The sequence below is a fragment of the Urtica dioica genome, chromosome 6 (genome assembly GCF_054948205.1).
Source record: "Urtica dioica subsp. dioica isolate 48M chromosome 6, U.dioica_male_clone48M_v1_H2, whole genome shotgun sequence".
NCBI classification, from domain to species: Eukaryota; Viridiplantae; Streptophyta; class Magnoliopsida; order Rosales; family Urticaceae; genus Urtica; species Urtica dioica.
Genome location: NC_142761.1, coordinates 8287233 through 8310469, shown reverse-complemented (window position 1 = coordinate 8310469; position 23237 = coordinate 8287233). Strand labels below are relative to the sequence as shown.

At 48.0% G+C, this 23237-nt stretch overlaps 1 protein-coding gene across 1 annotated transcript; it reads left to right on the top strand.

The window, feature by feature from the left end:
- The first annotated feature begins 563 nt into the window (after positions 1-563).
- LOC149393266 (calcium-transporting ATPase 12, plasma membrane-type-like) lies at positions 564-23237 on the top strand. Its single transcript, XM_089617790.1, has 2 exons — positions 564-976; positions 20585-23237. Exons 1-2 carry the CDS (start codon positions 642-644, stop codon positions 23193-23195), a joined length of 2946 nt encoding a protein of 981 aa, XP_089473916.1. The 5' UTR covers positions 564-641; the 3' UTR covers positions 23196-23237.

The following is a 23237-nucleotide window of genomic DNA, read 5'->3' as shown; positions in this document are numbered from 1 at the left end:
GGTAACAAAACCGTGAAATACATAAAACCGAGGTTTTACCTCGCCGATAGAGAATTCGTTATGCAAAAAACCGGCACGATCCAGTTAAAAACCGGGGTTTACCGCGAGAAAATCGGGGTTTACCGCAATTCTAAATAAATATATAATTAAATATAAATAAAATTAAATAAAAAAATGTATGAAAACTTATTTTATATTTATCTATTATGGAAAATCTAATGATTTCTTTCTCGGAAAACCCATAATAAATCTTTGCGGGTAAGGGATATACTCATAAAATATGAGTCTCGGTACAATAACGATAAATGTATCTCAGAATTTGATATACACGAGTTATAACGTGGTCTAGAGACAGGAGATAAAGGTCCTACGATAGACCATCTTTTTAGTAGGCCTCTTCCCCTTTTATATATAATGGAAGCACACAGGAAACTCTCCTAAACGTGATCGTTACTCAAACACACATCACTTCGTCTCCAAATCCAGTGGACAAGTTCAGTGTCATACTTGTTTAGTGCTTCATAATTTTCTTTTTTCTTGTCTTCACATAAAACATGGACCCAAACTCCGCACCACCGGAACCCTACGTAGAAATCGACATCCAGCCTCTGTCGTTCAACCACGCAAGGCTTGTCGAAGTCATGACGGAGAAGAGCCTCTCTCGGCTCCAGGAAGAATTCGGGGGCGTCGAGGGAGTCGTGGAGGCTCTCGAGACCGACCCTGGGCGCGGGATTCAGACCCTAGGCGGCGAGGTGAAGCGGAGGAGAGATTTGTTTGGGTCGAACACGTGTATGAGGCCTCCGCAGAAGAGTTTCTTCCACTTCGCTTGGAAGGCTTTGAAAAGTTGGACCGTAATCATCCTCTTCATCTGCGCCGTTTTGTCTTTCATCTTCGTCGAGGATGGCTGGATGGACGGCCTCAGCATCATCACCCTCATTCTCATGGTCCTAGTTCTCTCTACCATCAGTAATTACAGGTTAGGATGATTTCATATAATATAATAGTAATTAAACATTCAACATAAATCATAATATAATGGTAGTGATTCAGTTTATACATAGAGAAGGAAAAATTGTGAGTATGAACTGTTAGGCCATCTTTTTCTTATGGTAAAAATGACACCCCAATTGCAAAAACGACGTTACAATATAAAAAGGACAATTTAGTCAAATGCTAAAAATACGCATGACTAAAACCAAGCGCCAAGCGCCAAGCGCCAAGCGCCAAGCACCAAGAGCAAGCGCCAAGCGCCAAGAGCAAGCGCCAAGTGCCAAGCGACAAGCACCAAGCGCAAGCGACAAGCGACAAGCGCAAGCGACAAGCGCCAAGCGACAAGCGCCAAGCGCAAGCGACAAGCGCCAAGCGCAAGGGACAAGCGCCAAACGACAAGCGCCAAGCGCCAAGCGACAAGCACCAAGCGCAAGCGACAAGCGACAAGGGACAAGCGCCAAGCGACAAGCGCCAAGCGCCAAGCAACGATTTTTTTCCTATAAATAGCTCATTCATTCTCAACTCAAAACTCAATTCACTTTCAAGTCATTCTCTCGACTCAAAATATTCTCTCAACCCCAGAATTCTCTTAGCCAAATACTCTCCCAACTTCAAAATTATCCCGGATCATAAACAAAGACCGAGAGCCACCTCTCGACGGGAGGAAGAAAAACAAAAATCCAAGAATCCACTCACATAGCAAACACACTCGCCCTGAACTACGTCATGACCTGATCTCGCAAAGCGGGTACGTAGGCAGCTCACGAAGAGCACGGTCACACCCCCCATTCACCCTACTCGCTCCTCAAAAAACACAAATCCTCTTGAGAGCCGAGGAAACGTGACCCTGACAACAAAATATCGAGACACGTCGCAAGCTCGCACCCCGACACGTGTCCCGTAAATGTTATCCGAGAAATCGCATTAACATGAACTAAGCGTTCTTTAGTTATGCAAAGTAGAATGATGCCTAAGCTGCCAAAGAAAACACCGCTATATGAAATATTCATTGTTCTATTGTTCTGAAGAGACAATTATTTTATTGGAAAAATTAAGAAAATAACCAATTTAAACTTTTGATATTACTAAATAATCAATATTTGGTAAATATTAAGTGAATAACCAATTTCATATATTTACAAACGTAAATTATAAGTAAATAGACACTACCGTATATCAAGTCACGTGTATATATGCTTTTCTAATTTTTCGTTTAATGATTTCTATAGCATTATCTTCATAAAAGTCAGCATATTATGACGAATTCCTTGTAAAATCTTAATATTTCTTAGGTTTTCCCTTTTTTATTCAGACCAAGGTATGTTTTTTTCGTTTTAGTTATGTGTTTTAAAACTCCAGGATCCATAAATGAGTTCAAAAGATTGGAAAATAATACTGTGACACTTTCACGATATCTTTCTTAAAAAATAAAATCGTTGAAAAATTTGTCTTTGTAATTATACCGAGTCATTTTAAGTTGGATACATAAAATTGTAATGACTTTGAATACTCCACCGCAAGACAGTTGACTCAGATGTAATCCGAGGCTCGGAGCCATCTGAGTCCTTCCTTTTAACATGTCTCGGATTCTTATGGAAAAATGATGTATGTAGCCCTGGGTATAAGTGAAATATTGCATTTGTATCTTTAGTTTTCAGAAATGACATGTTTCAATTTTATAAATATGACGACAATAGACTTTAAAATACAAAAGTATACCATATTTATTCATTTTGTTTACTTTTGTTTGGAATAAATGAGACATGATTACGTATTCTAAGGTATAATATCGTCATTTTCATAAAACTAAAAGTATGAACCCGACATTTTTTAAAACAAAAAATATAAAAACCACATTTCACTTAAACCCGAGAGATATATGTACATCATTTTTTTTTCAAGGCCAATATAAGTTCCGAGTCTTCTCATTTTCTCGCTAGTTTGGTTTTCAATCAAAGTCTTCCAAGCAACAATTTTTTCAAAAGCTTCATCTTTTGTTCTAGAAATAAATCCGGGTTTTCCTAGAGAAATCATCTACAAAAAAATATGAAAAAGTGAGACCAATAAATCAGAATGGACATAGTCCAATGTTATCGGCATTCTCAAAAAACCCGAAACATTAAATTTCACGCGACTTGCGTGAAATTTCGAATTCTGATGGGCCGGGTCACTAAAAAACCCATAAATGCCCTCGACGGCTAAGGCCCACACAAAACGGTCTGAAAGCACGAGAGTCCGAGCTCACACACGAAGCAGAGCTCACCGTCGTACGCTCCTCCAAGGAAGCGCGTGCTCGGCGCGCAGAAGACATGACGCGCCACGCCATCTACCCGGCGCGGCGTGCCATTGCACGCTCCAAAATCGCCTCGCGCGCCCACATCTTTGGAAGTATATAACAGATAATATTGGAGAAAGCCACAAGGATAAGTATATTATTGGCGTAATAAAGAAAGAGTATGCCAAAGTAAAAGGGCGAAAAAGATAGGAGCGGACATTTTGCTTTATAGAGCATCTTACACGTATATCTATGATTATTATATCTTAAAAGTCATCTTCATATAATAAACTGTGCTGGAGAGCACAATCAAAAGTAAAAATATAATAGATCCCACTATGGGCGGTGACGTCGAATTCAATGCGATTTCGGAAAGATAGAAGATGCTCGTAGAGGGAAAGAGCTCTTTTTCTGATCGTCCAATGAACTTTATGCATTGAGAAACCCTAGCCAATGACACTCATCTGTGGTGTCTTATAAAAGGAATATTTTTCTTTCTTTGTGGGGTTACACACTTAGATTCGTCATTGCCGAAATACCTGGTCTTAGGTGTGCCTTTTACTCAGAGATATTGACAACCATTGTTAGAGCTTAGTCACATCATTGTTTTGTTGTTATTTTGATTATTGTAAAAACATGTATTGTTATGAACATTGTTTGAAATATTGGCAGCGTGTGTGAGTGGATAGTGATGGGAGTTCAAACCTAGGGGGAGCCTGAGTTAGAAATCACTGGCGTAGTCTTAAAGTTTAAGAAACGTGGAAAGTGATCATCCATGGTTTTCCAAAGTTGTACTTATTCTACCGTATAGTGAAGTTCTCTTTCTACCGAGACTATCAACCCTCAGAAGCAGGCACGATTGGCCGAACTGTGTCCAACTCTTTGTTTCTTTACTTACAGTTTATTTATTCTCTATAATATGCTGAACTACTAAGTTGTTTTATAACATGTTATAACATCTTTAGAAACATCACAAAAAACAGTAGATCTACTTTTTCAAATGCAATTGTGAAGCGGAGAATGACATGAAGGTGAGTGAATTATTCTGGACATCTACAAAAAGATGGGATGCTCAAAAACTCCGAAGATACATGGAGAAGGATGTGGTAAAATTGATTGAGCGGTTGAGAATTTCATATGAACTGAAGGACAATAAGTTGATCTAGTATATTGCGGAGAATCTAGTACAAATTCGGCCTATAAGAAAAATAAGGGGCTAACTTCAATCCTAAAGATATTCTTATGGCGGTTGCGTCATAATAGTTTCTTCACTAGCACAAGGGTTGTTGTCAGTCATTTTCGGAAGACTCGAAAAGTCGAGAAGACACACCGTTTAAAGGGCCGATGGTCAGGCCGGAGGTCCTGAAGAGCGGCAACCCTTCTGGCACGAGTCGACTAGCAAGTCCTCGTGCCGAATTTCGGCTCAACGAGTAGAGTCATTGTACTCGAATCGAGCGTTGCCCCTCAAGTCGAGTTATACCCCTCGAGTCGAGATAACTCCTTGAGTAGAGTCGTGTGTCCACGAATCGATTGCCGGATCCTCGTGTCGACCATGATACCTTATGTTTCACGCGGCTTGCGTGTAATCCCGAGTCCCGAAGGCCGAACGGGCCTGGTCATCGAGGGCCTCCAAGGCCCATAAACGGTCGACAAGTTGAGCCATATGCCCCTCAAAAAAGGGCACGCGTAGGCTCCCTAAAAAAAGACGCACGCGAAGGAACCTACACGCCACCAAGGAAGGGCGCGCGCCGGGCCAGGGGTCTGCGCGCCGCGCACCCCTGAACTAGCGCGTGCGCGCGCCGTCCGAAAGGCACGGCACGTGCGCGTCGCACAAAGCCTCATGCGCGCCGCACACCTCGTGCCGCACCTCCTTTCGAGCAGAGCGCGCTCCTCCTTGAGGGGAGCGCGCCTCCCAGTCCCACATGGACGAAGTACAAGCCTCTTAAGAACATCCAACTACTATAAATACCCCCTCTCATTGAGGGGGAAGCCATCCTATTCATTCCCATTCATTCTCTTGAATACTCATTCTTCTTTTTGCTTCTCTGGATGCCATCTTTGGCTTGAAGTGCTTTCTACAAGTTTTCTCGCTCTCAGAGGTTCCGAAGCACTCTCGTGGACTCTCGGACGTCGCTCCCTCTGATCGAACGCTGAGTTCAGTGCCCAAGCGCGCTCCCAGGGTTTTTCACTGAAAATCCCATGCGCGTCTAGCACACTAGACACGTCCGCGATTTTCGACAGAAAATCGCCTACGCATCCCACGAAGTTCTGAGACGTCGCCGAGGACTCCTCCGCGCTCCATCTCCTTCGTCGAGAACGCCATCTAGGCTTCGCGCCTCATACTGCGTTACATACGTCTTGAAGTACGTTCTGACCTGATCCCACACACGGGTACGTAGGCAGCCTGCACAAAAAGGCACGGTCACTCCTCCTTTCCACCATTTCCCTCCTCTGAGAAGCGCCATCCGAGTAGATGAAATCCAGCTCGAGACTTTCGAGTTCACACCTTTGGCTCGGGTGCGGCCACTGGGTCCGGCCTTGGGTCGAACCGCCCGAAGTTTTCAGTAGTTGTTCATTTTCGTGCGACAACATTTTGGCGCTAGAATGAGGGGTCGAACCTCCGCCTTCCCGACTTCTTCAGCCCGAAATCCCTTCTGTCCACCTTCTTCTTTTCTTTTGAAAGTTCAACTTTCTCGGACTCGGGAAAAGATGAGTAATCAACCACCCATACGTTCTATGGGCGCTAACAACCCTGATAACGCTACTGGGACCAAAAAATATTTCTTGCGCTCCCGAGCGCATGGTGACGAAGAGTCGCTCCTTGAAGAGAGCTCGACCCGCTCACCATCTTCATCTCCAGATAGCAAGGACGACCGCATCATGGAGTTGGAGGAGAATATCTGTCTACTAAAGGCAAAGAATGCGAGGTACCACAGCCGACTGGCTGCGAAACGACCTACGCATAATGCGGTAATCCTTGATGGGGATCCTGAGAACCTCAATGAGGAAAGTCGCAACCGCGACCCTGATTACGAGGGTACTAGCGATTCGGAGGATATCGAGACTTCTCTCACAAAGGAATGGGAACTCCCCGCTGTGAATGAAGGCGGTCCTTCGAACCCCTCGCCCAAGACAGGGGATGTACCTCCGCCCTCCCAAGATGGGAACCCCTCGTCAGGGCACGCGAAGAGCGCGCCATCGTAGACGAAGCCTGCGCCTCCATGTGGCAAGCCCCGATCTCAGGGATCATCTTACTGCTCAACGCAACGAGCGTGGAAATGACCTGAAAGAGTGACTAAGCTCTCGGCCAAACATCCCCCTGGTAGCCCCAACTAACGGGAACCGCCGCACGGGTCAAGGGTCTAATGAGAGGCAATAGATGACTCCTCTCGAACAGGGAGTTACTTAGACTACCGGTCTCGATGTGGTCACTATGATCCACAATCGTCGAAATGAAGTACGAGATCTCCGAGAATACGGAATAGGCGGAAGTGCCTATGGGGTCGTTGAGGAGAATTCCTTGCCTTTCACGGCTCAAATATTGGCCGAGGTATATACGGAAAATTTCAAACTCCCAAACCTCGTCCCCTATGATGGAACAGCGGATCCCGCTTACCACATCCAGCATTATGAAACTTGGATGACGATGCAGGGTGTCGCTCCCGGCCCCATGTGCCAAGCTTTTAGTCTTACCCTCGCCGGACTCAGTTTCGAGTGTTCAAGAACTTGAGGCCAGGAAGCATCCACTCGTTCAAGGACCTAAATGACATGCTCCTAGCACGGTTCGCCACATCTATGGTCCAAAAGAAGACCAAGATGTACATGTGGTCAATCAAGCAAGAGAGCTTAGGCGATACCTCGCCCGATTCATTGAAGAATCGAACAAGGTCAACCGCTTTGACGACGGTGATGCAATTGCCGCTATCATTGAAGGCTTGCGCATAAGTGACTTCCTCAAATCCGGCATCGGCTGTGTCCCTTCTACCATGGCCGAGTTGATGACTCGAGCCAAGACTTTCATGGGAATCGGAGATTACCTCGACGGCCGCAAGGGCAACAATCAAAACTCTCGTTGTCGAGACGAACCTGGCCACGAGCAAGGCGACTCCCATAAAAGACGAAATAAAGGGAGTCAGGCTTCTAATAGCCAACCCCACGTACCCCAAAAGCCGCGACTTGCGGAAGACTTTAAAGGGTATTCGTCGTTCACGCCACTGAACACGACACCGGATCGGATCTTGGCTTTGGCACGTGACAAGTTCACTCCCCCGGATCCAATGAAAAAAGATCCCGCAACTCGCGATCCATCTATATATTGCGAGTTCCATCAAGAATACGGCCACCTAACCTCCGAATGCTACAATCTTAAAAGGCAAATCGAGGCTCTGATCCAACCGGGTGAGCTGAAAAAGTACGTGTTGCGCATGATCAGCACTGCGGGCCCCACCACAGGCAGACCACAGTCTGGCAAAGGAGGAGGAACATCCGCTTCTGCCGACCGAGCCGCAGCTACTGCCGACGCCAATCCGTAAATCCACATTGTGACCACCATACTGGGAGGTCCACAAGATGGAGATTCAGCCCGACAATGGAAGAAATTCGTAAGGGTCGTGGCTCAAGAAGACGCTGCTATGCATGTCAATCTTACTTACAAGGAACCTCCGTCCGTGCCTCACGAGATGATGCACTTCACCAACGAAGAGGCCAAGCGAGTTGTGCATCCGCACAATGACGCAATAGTGCTCAAAGCCCTAGTGGCTAATAACCTGGTGAAAAGGGTTCTCGTGGACAACGACAGTGCTGCCGATATAATCTTCAAGACCACCCTGGAGCGCATGAAGCTCGGGGGGCTACGCCCAACTCTGTCCCAAAGGCCCTTTATTTGGGTTCACGGGGGAGAGAGTCATGACCGAAGGCATCATTGATCTGCCGGTCACCTTCGGGACTCCCGGAGGTATTGAAGTCGTTCACATGGTCCCATTCCTAGTGGTCGATCAGGAGTCACCCTATAATGTCATCATTGGGCGACCCACGCTGAACCGACTGAGGGCTATAACTTTCACGTATCACCTACTGGTGAAATTCCTCACTGAAGAAGGAATTGGCATCATGGCTGGAGATCAATCCCAGGCCAGAATATGCTACGTGCAAGGAGTCGATGGCAAATCCGCCGGAAAAATGGTTAACACGATCTTCCAACTGGAAGACGATTGTCCATGCGACCTAAGGGACGCGAGGAAATTCGGAGAACTCGACCCTCGGGACGAAGTTGAGAGACTTAAAGTGGAAACCTCCGACGATCTCACGCCAGTCGTGCTAGACGAATCTAAACCTGACCAGGTTGTAAAGTTCGGCATCCGACTTCCACTCGCCACCAAGACTCAACTCACCGCCTTCCTCTGAGAGTTCAAGGATTTATTCGCATGGACTCATGCGGATATGCCCGGAATTGATCCTGAAATAATAGTGCACCGATTGAACGACGACCCAAAGGTCACCGAAAAAGTGCAGGCTAGACGAACGTTCAATCCAGAACGATACCTGGCCATAAATGAAGAGGTCGAGAAACTTCTCACCTTGAACTTCATCCGAGAAGCTAAGTACCCCAAGTGGGTCACCAACGTGGTGATGGTGAAAAAACCTAATGGAAAGTGGCGTATTTGCATAGATTACAAAGATCTTAACAAAATGAAACTCAAACCCCAACAAGTGCATGTTCGGGGTTGAATCCGGGAAATTCTTAGGATACATTGTTAGCCGACGAGGGATAGAGACGAATCCCGAAAAGATCAAGGCACTCCTTGAAATGAAGTCCCCAAGACGAATTAAAGAGGTGCAAAGCTTGACCGGTCGGATTGCTGCTCTGACGCGCTTTGTGTCGAAAGCAACCGACAAGTGTCAACTGTTTTTCAAAGCTCTAAAGAAGGCGGACGGCTTTGAGTGGACTAATGACTGCAAAAAAGCCTTTCAAGAGATGAAGGCTTACTTCGGGTTCCCACCGTTTCTCTTCAAACCAAAAGAGGGCGAGGTGTTATATGTATACCTCGCCGTCTCTGAAAGAGTCGTAAGCGCCATTCTTGTCCACGAATAAGATAAGGTCCAATGGCCAATCTACTATGTGAGCAAAGCCTTACTTGATACGGAGACGCGCTACACCGAGATAGAGAAACTTTCTCTAGCTCTTGTGACGGCAGCTAAAAAAGCTGCGTCCGTATTTCCAAGCTCACCCTATCGCAGTGCGAACTGAGCACCCGATCGGTAAAGCTCTTCAAAAGGGAACATCGACTCGCATGGCGAACTGGTCCCAAGAATTGAGCGAGTACAGGATTAAGTTCCACCCAAGAGCGACTATAAAGGGTCAGGCCTTAGCCGACTTTGTGGCAAAATTATCCTACACTCCTGATATGAGAAGAGTGAAAAATGACTTAACCAATAACGCAATGACGCGGAAGAGAAAGGTCGACCCAATGGGTCCCATCTGGGAGTTACACGTAGATGGAGCATCTAATACTCGGGGGGCTGGCGCCGGAATCATTTTGACTAACCCCGATGGGGAAAAGTTACGATACGCCCTCCACTATGGATTCCAAGCCTCCAATAATGAGGCCGAATATGAGGCCTTCATTGTTGGGATAGAGCTAGCCAAAAGCTTGGCGCAAAGAACCTGTGGATACACTGCGACTCGCAGTTGATCGTAAACCAAGTTAAAGGTGATTACACCGCCAAAGAGCCTAATATGGTTGCCTACCTAGCAAAGATAAACTCCAAACTCGATGCCTTCTCTTGGATCGAGATTCTCCAAATCCCGAGAGAACAAAATTCAGAGGCTGACGTACTTTCTCGCCTCGGATCCGGCATTGACGAAGATGGATTGGGAACCATCCCTATCGAGTTTCTTCCATGGCCATCCGTCTCCCGGGATGAAGTCGGGACTATAGAAGATATGCCTCAGTCAACTTGGATGAACCCAATTATCAAATTTCTGCGAAGAGGAGAACTTCGCAAAGACCGCAAGGAAGCAGATAAATTGAGGGTCCTAGCATCCAAGTACACGCTTCGAGATGACATACTCTACAAGCGCGGTTACTCAACACCGCTGCTCCGATGCCTCAATAACGTCGAGTCGACCAAGGTCCTCCGCGAAATACACGAGGGCATATGTGGAATCTCCCTCGCCCTCAAAGCGCTTAAACAAGGCTATTTTTGGCCTACCGTGAAAAAAGATGCCTGTGAATGGGCGAGGCGCTGCGACAAGTGCCAACGCTTCTCCGAAATCTCAACACTGCCGTCGACCCCACTGAGCAGCATCGTTGTCTCACGACCCTTTGCTAAATGAGGCGTTGACATCATTCGCAAACTCCCTAGAGCCCCAAGACAATACGAGTACGCAAAAATCGCCATAGACTACTTCACCAAGTGGGTAGAAGCCGAGCCGCTCGCCAGAATCACCGCAACTTCACACATTACCAACTATTCTTCATGAACTATCGTATCTTCTCTGCGAATCAGCGATTGGTGCCGGTATTGGATATAGATGGAGCTTCGGGTATTTTACCAGACATCCTGGAAGTGGGAAAAGTCTTGTAATTGTCCGAGGTCATATTCCTTCTACAAGCAAATACGACGAACTTCATCTGGAAAAGCATCATATGCAGGCATGGCATCCCTGTCTCGATTGTGACCGACAATGGCACACAATTAGACAACGCGCGAGTAAGAGATATCTTCGATCAACTAAATATCAGTAAGACAGTCTCCTCGCCACGACATCCGTAGGCCAACGACCAGGTCGAAGCAGTCAACAAGAATATTAAGAGCAATCTTAAAAAGAAACTCGAAGATAAGAAAGGCGCCTGAGCCGAAGAGCAACCATTCGTCCTGTGGGCTCACCGGACGATCGCACGGAATGCCACCGGGGAGACTTCATTCTCCCTCGCATACGGGATCGAAGCCGTAGTGCCAGTCGAAACCGAGATCCCCACGTTCCGAGTTGAGACTTTCAACGAAGAAAACAACGATGAGGCCATGCGCCTAGAGTTAGATTTAATCGACAAAAAGAGGTTAGAAGCGCTTAACCGCCTCGCTGCACAAAAGCACAAAGTCGAAAAATACTACAACTCCAAGATCAAAAGGCGAACCTTTGCCGTCGGAAGCCCGGTACTCAGGCGAGTGTTTCAGAATACCCAAGTGCAAGGCGTCGGCGTCCTTGGCCCAAATTGGGAAGGACCCTACAGAGTCCGTAAAGTCATACATGACGGGACCTACTACATCGAACACACGGACGGGACCCCGATCCGTCACCCGTGGAATGCAAAACACTTGAGGCAGTACTACCAATAGCTAGCACTTCCCCCATTTTATATCTTTAATTTCCCATATTCAATACGGCATGCGAGCCAATGTTTTAGGATTTTTAATTTTTCGCAATCATAATAAAGTTCGAGGTTTCTTTTTCAAAATCCGCTTTATTAAGGTTTTCCGGTTATCAAAAGTAAAACTTGTGACCCAAAAAACTTTCGGGCTAGCAACAGTAAGGAAATCCTCAAGAAAACACGCTCCACCAAAAAAAAAACTTAAGTCTCAACCCGAACACAAACGGGAACAAGGACACTAAGACGCGTACATGGCGCACGTAAGACGCCTACATGGCGCAATCAAGTCGTCCCTCGCGACGCAACTAAGATGCCTACATGGCACACGTAAGACGCCTAACTGGCGCACGTAAGACACCTACATGGCACAACCAAGTCATCCCTCGCGACGCACGTAAGACGCCTACATGGCGCAACCAAGTCGTCCCTCGCGACGCACCTAAGACGCCTACATGGCATACCTAAGACGCCTACATGGCACACGTAAGACGCCTACATGGCGTAACCAAGTCGTCCCTCGCGACGCACTTAAGACGCCTACACGGCGCACGTAAGACGCCTACATGGCGCAACCAAGTCGTCCCTCGCGACGCACCTAAGACGCCTACACAGCGCACTTAAGACACCTATATGGTATACGAAAGACGCCTACATGGCGCAACCTAGTCGTCCCTCGCGAAGCACCTAAGACGTCTACATGGCACACGTAAGACGCCTACATGGCGCAACTAAGTCGTCTCTCGTGACGCACCTAAGACGCCTACATGGCGCACATAAGACGCCTACATGGCGACTGAGTTGTCCCTCACGACGCACCTAAGACGCCTACATGGCGCAACCGAGTCGTCCCTCACGACACACCTAAGACGCCTACATGGCATACCTAAGACGCCTACATGGTGCACGTAAGACGCCTACATGGCACCACCAAGTCGTCCCTCGCGACGCACTTAAGACGCCTACATGGCGCACGTAACACGCCTACATGGCGCAACCAAGTCGTCCCTCGCAACTCACCTAAGACGCCTACATGCGCACTTAAGACACCTACATGGCGCACGTAAGACGCCTACATGGCGTACGTAAGACGCCTACATGACACACGTAAGACGCCTACATGGCGTGACAAAGACGCCTACATGGCATGATAAAGACGCCTACATGGCACGACAAAGACCCCTACACGGCACACTAAAAACGCCTACAGGGACGCAAACCATACAATGGTTAGCATATCTAAGGCTAAATCCTGCTAAGGCAGAAGACTTGCCAAAACCACTGGCGAAAGACGCGTATCTACTGAAACATGCCATAGCTAATCAGGGTAAGAATGCAAGACCATAATGAGCAGACGTGTTCATAAAAGAAAATCATGTTCCATAAAAAGATGGCAACCGCCCCAAAAATCCTAGAAAGCAAGCACTAAAACAGGTGCGCTGGAAGGGAATTCCTAGAGAAAGCAATGCGCTAAACACTTGCGCGAAAAAGAAAAGAAAATATTATCAACCAGTAAGCTCGTCACCAAGAGGCTCAACCCCGTCGAGCGGTGGGATCAGAGAGTCGAAGAAGTGGAAGGTTATCCCTCGAGAGACGTTCTCGGTAGAGGTAGCTTCCCGACACTCCACCGCCGCAGCATGCCTTGCCTCCTCGATCCCGACATCGAAGTCGTCTAGCAAGTCAGACGTGAGCTGTTGCGCCGCTGCCTTTTCCGTGGTGAGCCGAGCTACTTCCTCTGCCAAAGAGTCACGCTCGCGCTCCGCCCGGCACTGGCGGCCTCGCTCGACGAGAGTTGACTTTGAAGAATGCTCGCTTCTTCTGTACACGTCTCTAACTGGTGTCGAAGGTCCCGCACCTCGCTCCGGAAAACTTCCATCGATCGAGTCGCCACTTCAAGAGCTTGACGCTCCATCGTCAATTCTCCAGCCATCTTCGTCACTGCTGACTTAGCGCGATCATATTTGCCTCGGGCGACTCCCAACTCCACATGGGTCTCTTGGAGCTGTTCGCAAAGACTCGTAAACTCCGCCTAAGGGCCTCGCTCGGCCCGAGCTAGCTGAGACTTCGCTTGAGCAAGCTCCTCATGGGCGAGTCCCATACGCCGAATAAGGTCGTGTAGAATCTTCTCGTCTCGGGTCGCACGCGCAAGCACCTGAGGAGGTTGAAAGAGCAAGTCAGCAAAAATAAGATTCTAGCGAAACAAAGCGAAAGGATAAGTAGAGGGAAACTTACTCTCTGTGTGTCAGAGACGCCATTGCGGAAGAACTCTACATTGCTGCTTGCCACAATGCCCTTCCACATCTTCAACGGGGACTGCGCGAGCCCCTAGGAACATTCCCCTCTAACTTCCACAGCCTCCGTCTCGATCATCGAGTTCGCGCGCTTCGAATTCGAAGACGTGTCCGGAAGAGCCAAGGAAGAAGATCGCTTTAAAGAAGCACGGGGACCGCTCTTTTCCAAATGATCGGCGTCAGACTTCTCCCTGCCCATCCGTGCCGCGATCCGAGAACGAATTGCGGCTAGTGACTTCGAGTCTCGGGAAGATCTCGCCAAACGCGCGCGAGCCCTCGCCCTAGCTGAGGAAGCTACAAAAACAACAAAGATCAGAACTCTGACTAAAAAGATACTGAAACTGAAAAAGAACAAACGTCAAAGTACCTGGAAGGCCGCTGCTCAAGGGAGACGACACGGCACTATGGGCTTCTTCCGCCCATTTAACATCTTCACGGTCAAGAGGGAAAGGCGGAAACCACCTAGTGAACGCCATCATCTTGGGGGAGCGCAATCGCTCCCCAGCTTTCCGAGCCTCCGACATTCCTCGGATCTCCTTCACGAATTCGAGGTCGTCGGCCCCCGCATCAGCAAAGAAGTCAGTCAGAGGACCGAACCGGAGTGGTGCATCTCCAAAGGCCTCGACTGAGACCCACACCCACGCTATCCTGTTATGCTTCTCCGAATCCGTGATCAGCTTGGTGTTCCGGCGATCGCATGCCATGAAGAAGTTAGGTTGTCCTGGCGCTGGGAAGGCCGCGACAAGATTACGAAAATCGCCCATGATCATCGCCCGCTTGGTCTGGCAATGCCACTCCATGTGACACATCGCCACCATGCGATAAAACACCGGGCTCATCTGACTGGCATGCACCCCCAATCGCGTGATGATCTGCTGGACAATGGGCTGGAACGACAATCGTAACCCGCAATGAAGACTCGCTATTGAAACTGCGTCAAACCCATGACGTGGATAGAAAGGGCGATCGTCCGGCAAGGGACGAAGAAGCGCCACAGACGTCAGAATGGCGTATGCCTCCCTGAGACCAACGAATGCTCGGTAGATGAGCGAGCTCGAAGCATCGATCCCCGAACAATCGTAGCCCTCGGGAGTAGCAAAGCCTTCCACGGGATACCACTCCTTCCTAGCGAGAGACCGCGCCGATAATACCGATTCCGCGTCTGAGACCTCGGACCTGGCACCTCTCAATCCCGGGGAAGAGCCTTCATCCTCAACGGCCGAGGCAATCACCGTTGGCCCCCCAGGACGTTCCACTGTAGGACCCTTGGCTCCCGGACGCGTCTCCGAATCACCTCCGGGATTATCTTACTCCGGCCCGAAGTCATCCACGCAGTCAATCTCGTCGAGAACCGACTCTAACAGGGCCGGCGCGGCCACGCTGGCAACTTTTCCCGACGCGCCTTGAACGTCCAAGTCGGACTCTGGCACATTAGACTAGGGCACGTCGCGCGCCCCCTCGCCAACTAAGTTGATCACGAGGCGAGACGCAGCGCCCCCAAACGCATACCGACCAGCATCCTCGTCCGCGCCACGCCCAATCGGTGTGTGCTCTTCCACTCCCTCTCGAGGCTGAGGTACGGGCGCAGTCGCACCCACCTCTCCTTCTTCGAGCCACTGCTCCATTCCACTTGGATCCTCCTCCACGTACAAAGGAACCTCCCCTAAGCCCGAGAAGAGGTCATTCTCTGCATGCTCAGAGTCCTGAAGCAAGAAAGAGAAATCTATCTCAGGATCCTCAGTTGAGAAGGGTAAGGTAAGGGAATATCCATCATGCAAAAGTGTAGAGAGAGAGAGAAAAGAAAGTGGAAAAACTAGGAAAGTGGTGCCTCTATTTATAGACTCTTTTTGGGGGGGGGGGTAAGAGTCCAAATCCTACTTCCACAACTGAAAAAAAAGGGAAAAACCTGTCAAACGCGTTACCCCCGCGCGCCAAAAAAAATGTGTGTATCCTCGCGACGGTGAGGACTTTGAAAATAAAGCTTCCTCAAACACCCGGCTAAAATGACTAAAAGTTCATCGCCAGGAGACTCCTGGGTGACGAACTTGGGGGGGCTAATGTTGTCGGTCGTTTTCGGAAGACTAGGAAAGTCGAGAAGACACGCCGTTTAAAGGGCCGATGGTCAGGCCGGAGGTCCTGAAGGGCGGCAAAGCCTTCTGGCACGAGTCGACTGGCACGTCCTCGTGCCAACTTTCGGCTCATCGAGTCGAGTCATTCTCCTCGAATCGAGCCTTGCTCCTCGAGTCGATTTATACCCCTCGAGTCGAGATAACTCCTTGAGTAGAGTCGTGTGTCCACGAGTCAATTGCCGGATCCTCGTGTTGACCATGATACCTTATGTTTCACGCGGCTTGCGTGTAATCCCGAGTCCCGAAGGCCGAACGGGCCGGGTCATCGAGGGCCTCCAAGGCCCATAAACGGTCGACAAGTTGAGCCATATGCCCCCTCAAAAAAGGGCACGCGCACGCACCCTAAAAAAAGACGCGCACGAAGGAACCTACACGCCACCAAGGAAGGGCACGCGCCGCGCCAGGGGTCTGTGCGCCGCGCCATAAGAGCTGCACGCCGCGCACCCCTGAACCAGCGCACGCGCCGTCTGGAAAGCACGCCACGTGCGCGCCTTACAAAGTCTCCTGCACGCCGCGCATGGGCTTCTACGCGCCGCGCACCCCACGCCGCACCTCCTTTCGAGCCTCTCATTGAGTGGGAAGCCATCCTATTCATTCCCATTCATTCTCTTGAATACTCGCTCTTCTCTTGGCTTCTCTGGATGCCATCTTTGGCCTGAAGCGCTTTCTACAAGTTTTCTCGCTCTCAGAGGTTTCGAAGCACTCTCGGGGACTCCCGAACGTCGCTCCCTCTGATCGAACGCCGAGTTCAATGCCCAAGAGCGCTCCCAGGGTTTTCCACTGAAAATCCCCTACGCGTCTAGCACACTAGACGCGTCTGCGATTTTCAACAGAAAATCGCATACGCGTCCTACGCGTCCCACGGAGTTCTGAGACGTTGCCGAGGACTCATCCACGCTCCGTCTCCTTCGTCGAGAACGCCCTCTAGTGACCGCGCCTCATACTGCATTACATACGCCTTGAACAACGTTCTGACCTGATCCCACACACGGGTACGTAGGCAGTCTGCACAAAAAGGCACGGTCACTCCTCCTATTCACCCCTTTCGCACCCAAAGATATCATTAGGTGCGACTTTTCCGCACCCAAAAGTCCGCACCTAAAAGTCTTGGGTGCAAAAAGTCGCACCCAAAAGTCTTGACTTTCGGGTGCGACATTTAGGTGCGACTTTCCGCACCTAAAGTCGCACCTAAAAAGTCACAAAAAATGGCGACATTTAGGTGCTTCTCTTCGAGAGGGACCGGATCTCCGTCGCCGCTCCTCGCCGCTCCTCTTGCGACCGGCTCCACAGCTTCCGAACCAGGGATACACACACACACACACACTCAATTACCATACACACACATACACAAAGACACACAAAAAAAACACATTTCTTCTCGGCCCATTCCTTCTCGGTCCGCGCGCGCGTCCAGTGGTGAGTCTCGGTGGTTGGTTGGGTCGTGTGGATGAGGGGTCGGCGATTTCTTCTCGGCCGGTGCTCGGTGGTCGGATCGGAGCCGACGACAGGGGTGCGAGAGGTGAACCAGGTCTATAGACCTACAACAAGAAATAGAGGGAGACAAAGTTAGAGAGAGAGTCGGACAGAGAGAAAAAGAGAGAAGAAGAGGAAACTCACCTGAGGTCCGGCGGCGGCGGTGGGGGCTCAGCTCGGTGACACCGCTCCAACTCGCGGCCTCCTTGCTTCTTCGGGGTCACAGCTCGCGCATGGACAAGAGAAGAAGAAGATGGGAAAAGAGAGAACTCAGAGAGAGGGAGAGGCTCGGGTTGATTTGTTTTATATCATGACCTAGAATTTGGGTGCGACTTTTCGCACCCAATGATCCGTGTCAGTACCTTTGGTTGCGACAAAGTCGCACCTAATAGTATTTAAAAAAAAAAGAGGGGGAAAATTTGACCGCAATAAATTTAAGACATTGGGTGCGAAAAGTCGCACCGAATAGTACTTTTGGGTGCGGAAAGTTGCACCTAATAGTACTTTTGGGTGTGAAAAGTCGCACCTAATAGTATTTCACAAAAAAGAAGGGGAAAGTTGACCGCTCAAATGTTTTAAGACTATAGGTGCGACTAAGTCGCACCTAATAGTTTTGATGAAGAATTGAGTTTGACGGACTTTTGGGTGCGAAAAGTCGCACCTAATAGTATTTCACAAAAAAGAGGGGGAAAGTTGACTGCTCAAATGTTTTAAGACTATAGGTGCGACTAAGTCGCACCTAATAGTTTTGATGAAGCATTGGGTTTGACGGACTTTTGGGTGCGAAAAGTCGCACCCAAAGTTTAAAAAATCAACGAAAATTTTTATATGCTTGTTTCAGTTTTGGGTGCGACAAGTCGCACCTGAAAGACTCATTTGGTGCGAATTTTGGGTGCGAAAAGTCGCACCCGAATGTCTTCCGCACCGGAAAATAGTATTTGTAGTAATGTATTCTTGTTGTAGGTTAGAGGTCGTTCCTTAATTTTCTTTTGTTGTGATTTGACTAAGCATACCTAGTTCGGAGTCTTCTTTGGCTCGTCGCTTGACTTGGACATTGAGTGCGATGGGTGGGAGATGCTGGATAGTTTTTTAGTATCAATCACAACTAGAATGTTATATATAATGAGCAAATATGATTCATTATGATTACAGTTACGATCTTGGAAGAGTTATGGTTTTAGCAAAACCAATGGATCTTCAAAGGTAAAGGTATTCAGGCCCATGTCATGATGAGGAAGAGCGGTTTCATGGTGAGGGAAGCTAAAGAACCACTTTGTTTCGGGAATCAGGGTACGAAGAAAACAATTATTACTACTCGGACTTGGGAGTAGCCAGTGGAGGTATTTATCAAAGTCAACGTTGATGCCTTGTCCAAAGATGGTATTGCTATTGTTATGATATGGATTTATCAAAGTAAATGAAGGAACCGAGCTTTGGATGTGGTGTAGCCGTGTGACATCTAACTCTCCTCAGAAAGCTGAAATGTTGCGGTGTTTTTGGGTTTGTAGTTGGCGAAGTTCTTGCTTCGTTGTTGAGGGAGACAACGAAGCACTTGTTGAACATAACTCTTTTGTAGGAAAAACACATTCTTTTTATTAAGACCACTCAAGAAGAGATTACAAGAGAAAGTGTTCAGAACTCACACTACAAAATCACTCTAGGACTCTTTTGAAGACACATTTTTAGAGACTACTACACTTTAATTTTCTTAGATGAAAAACATGGTAATGGTGAGGGGTATTTATAGTGGTGGTGAAACAATATCAACCACACATTTTCTCACTTTCTAGGAGATTCTAAAAATATCTAGATTTTGTACATACTTGTAGACATTCTAAACACTTCTACACATTACTAAAAAGTTTCTAGTTAGTTGACTTTTACTCCAAGTGGGCTTTTAATTAGACTCCTTGTATAAATGAGCTTGCACAATTGTTGGGCTTTAGAAAATTCCATTGGGCTAGTGTTGATCTTTTAACACTCCCCCTCAGTATTAGCCCCCATTCGTCGCACCATGTTGAGCTGACTGCAAAAGCCCTCACACTTGCTAGTACTTAGCCCTTTTGTGAACAAGTCTGCTACTTGGTCATCCGTCTTGATCTGCCGCATCTTGATTTCCTCCTTCAAAACTTTCTCTCAGATAAAATGATAGTGCACCTCCACACGCTTTGTTATAGCATGAAACACCGGATTTTCTGCCAGGCAAACCGCAGATTGGTTGTCGCAGTGAAGTGACACCGCATAGTCAATTTTCTGGTACAAATCCTCCATTAAGAGTACAAACCACATACTTTCCTGAGCTGTTGCAACAGCTGCTCTATACTCCGCTTCTGTAGTTGACAATGACATTGTTGGTTGTATTTAGGCTTAACTATTTCTAATTTTTAGTTTGGGCTTTTGTTTTTGAACTTACTATCATGTTATCTAGAATTTGCTGAATATGTCCAGAGTGGTATCAGAGCCACAAGATTTTAAAATAAATGGCGAATGAAGATTTACCTTTCTAAATCCCGACTACGGCAATTGAAACATCAAGATTAGTGCATTATTAGGTGCCCAAGATGTGTGGGGTATTACCGAAAAAGGCTTCAAGGAGCAAGATGAAGCTATGCTAATCCAAATAAAAAGATTACCTCTCTAGTTTATAACCAAGCCTCTAATATTTACAAATACTTTCCATAAACACCTAAATTCTTTTCCAACACATAATATATAGTTTTATATAGTTTGTATTAAATGTCACCCAATACCTTTAAAATTGTGTTGAAATGTAAAAAAAAAATATTTTCCTTCTGCATATTTTTTTTTGTCAGCTCTTTTATCGAGCATCACAATAACTTTTTAATAGCGCATCACAATGTTGTAGATTATCAAAAACTCATGGACACTGGAGTTTCAAACCTTGGTTCACTCACTTGATATTAGTCCCGGCTCCATTTAGTTAAGTTCAATTATATTATTTTACATGGTATTGATCGGTTTATTTTTCTTCCTTTTATATATATATATATATATATATATATATATATATATATATATACATATATTTTGCAACAGCCAAAGCCGACAATATGAGAAGCGATGGAAAGTCAGCAAGGACATAAAAATTAACGTCATCCGTGATGATCGCCGGCAAGAAATCTCGATCTTTGACATCGTTGGTGGCGACGTGGTTTTCCTGGAATTCGGTGACCAGGTTCCAGCTGACGGACTACTTCTGGAAGGTCAGTGTCTTGAAGTTGACGAATCAAACACAGAAGAAGGCGACGTGGACTTCCAGGAATCTGGCGACCAAGTTCCAGTAGAAAGACTACTTCTAGAAGGCCAATCTCTTGCCGTGGACGAGTCGAGCGTGGAAGGGGGTGACATGGTTTTCCAAGAATCCGGAGACCAAGTTCGAGGAGATAGAGTAGTTCTGGTAGGCTCGTCGTCTGTTGATCACGTGGAGATCAACAAAAGTCAAAACCCATTCTTGCTCAGCGGGACCAAAGTCACCAACGGCAACGGGAAAATGGTGGTCACCTCTGTTGGACTGAAGACAAAGTGGGGCGAGAAGATGAGCGAGATCACCGAAGACTCTGACGACAAGGAGAACCTGCTCCATACCCAGCTCGCCAACCTGACAATAGGAATCGGAATAATTGGACTCGCATTGATGGTCGTCGCGCTGGTTGTCCTCTTAGTTAAACGGACCGGCGCGAGCGCTATAATCAACGAGGTGGTGGAGATAATCCTGACGGCGATGGTGGTGGCGAACCCTGAGGGACTCCCTTTCGCTGTCAACCTCAGCCTCGCCTACTCCAAGAAGAGGATGATGTTCGACGAAGTCATGGTAGGAAAGCTCTCTGCCTGCCGAACTATGGGCTCCGCCACTGTGATATGTACAGACAAGACCGGGATCCTCACCACGAACAACATGAAGGTCACCAAGTTTTGGATGGGCACCGACAACATGTCCTCATCTTCCATGCCAAGCCCGATCACGGAACTCTGGGGAGAAGCTGTGGTGATGAACATGAGTAAGGCGGCGGTGCCGGGGTTTGAATATGGATGTAATCCGATGGAAAAGGCAATGCTCACATGGTGGGATGAGAAGGTCGGTGCTGAGGTGGGCGAGTTACGGATGGGACGCAGCGCAGTGGCCATCTCCACTTTCAGCTCTAAGAAGAAGCGGAGTGGAGCGTTGGTGGAAAGGAGTTCCGACGGGACACGATGGAGCCACTGGAAAGGCGCGCCGGAGATCGTCCTCGCAATGTGCTCCAAGTACTACGACGGGACCGGGATGGTTAAAGAGCTCGACGTTAGCTCAACTAGAACTGACATCGAGGCGGTCATCGAACAAATGGGCACGGAGAGTCTCCGATGCATTGCATTTGCCACAAAAAAATCCTCAGACGGGCTGAGTGGTAGCAAGATGGAAGATAACGACCTGATTTTGCTAGGCTTGGTCGGGATTGAGGATCCGTGCAGGCCGGAGACGAGGAATGCCGTCGAGAAGTGCCAAACGGCAGGCGTGAAGGTGAAGATGATCACAGGCGATAACATCTTCACCGCGAAAGCCATTGCCGCCGAGTGTGGGATTTTGGACGAAAACTCCGGTGGAGAGGTGATCGAGGGAGCAGAGTTCCGGTCGCTATCATCGGAGGAGCGGTTGAGCAGAGTCAATAGCATTAAAGTTATGGCACGATCTTCCCCGTCCGATAAGCTTCTCATGGTTCAGTGTTTGAAGCAGAAGGGACACGTGGTCGCCGTCGTCGTCGGAGACGGAACCAATGATGCTCCGGCGCTGAAAGAAGCCGACGTGGGTCTCTGCATGGGTTTGCAGGGAACGAAGGAGGCGAAGGAGAGCTCCGATATCATCATCCTCGGAGACAGCTTCGCTTCGGTGGCCACGATTCTCTGGTGGGGTAGGTGCGTTTACAACAACATACAGAAGTTCATGCAGTTCCAGCTCACCGTCAACGTGGCAGGACTTCTGATCAACTTCGTCGCATCGGTTTCCGACGGAGGAATACCCCTCTCAGTAGTGCAGATCGTGTGGATGGACCTAATCATGGACACACTCGGAGCTTTGGCTCTGGCCACAGAGAAGCCCGCCAAAGAGCTCATGGGCAGCCCGCCGGTTGGTCGGACTGAACCGCTGATCACCAACGTCATGTGGAGGAACCTTCTCGTTCAGGATTTTTATCAAACATTTGTCCTGCTTGTTCTTCTGTTCCGAGGGGAGTCAATCTTTGGGGTCAACGACGAGGTAATAGACACGATGATCTTCAACACCTTCGTTCTGTGCCAGGTGTTCAACGAGTTCAACGCGAGGAAGCAGGAGAAGAGGAACGTGCTAAAGGGGATCGAGAGGAACAAGCTCTTTGTTGTTATCGTTGCCTTCACTTTGGTTCTTCAGGTTATAATGGTCGAGTTCCTAAACAAGTTCGCGGGCACGGAGAAGCTGGATTGGTGGATGTGGGGTGTATGCACAGGCCTTGCGTCTCTGTCTTTGCCAATCGCATTGCTCTTCAAGTGCGTACCTGTTCCAAAGAAGCCTTTCTCTGCATATTTCCAGGGCCTTTACACTTTGGTTTGTCCGGTTAAGGTTCTTCAAATGGTCGAGTTTCTAAAGGCTTTCTTCCACGACTTGAAGAGCTTATTCACCTTGAGGAAGCATGAATAGACACATATGTTTCATTTCAGACTTCCAATTCTTCTTTCTTTT

Excerpts from the sequence above, each read along its gene's own strand:
- LOC149393266 (XM_089617790.1), top strand. The coding sequence starts at position 642 with ATGACGGAGAAGAGCCTCTCTCGGCTCCAGGAAGAATTCGGGGGCGTC. Across the intron at positions 977-20,584 it reads TCTACCATCAGTAATTACAG|CCAAAGCCGACAATATGAGA; the intron begins GTTAGGATGATT and ends ATTTTGCAACAG.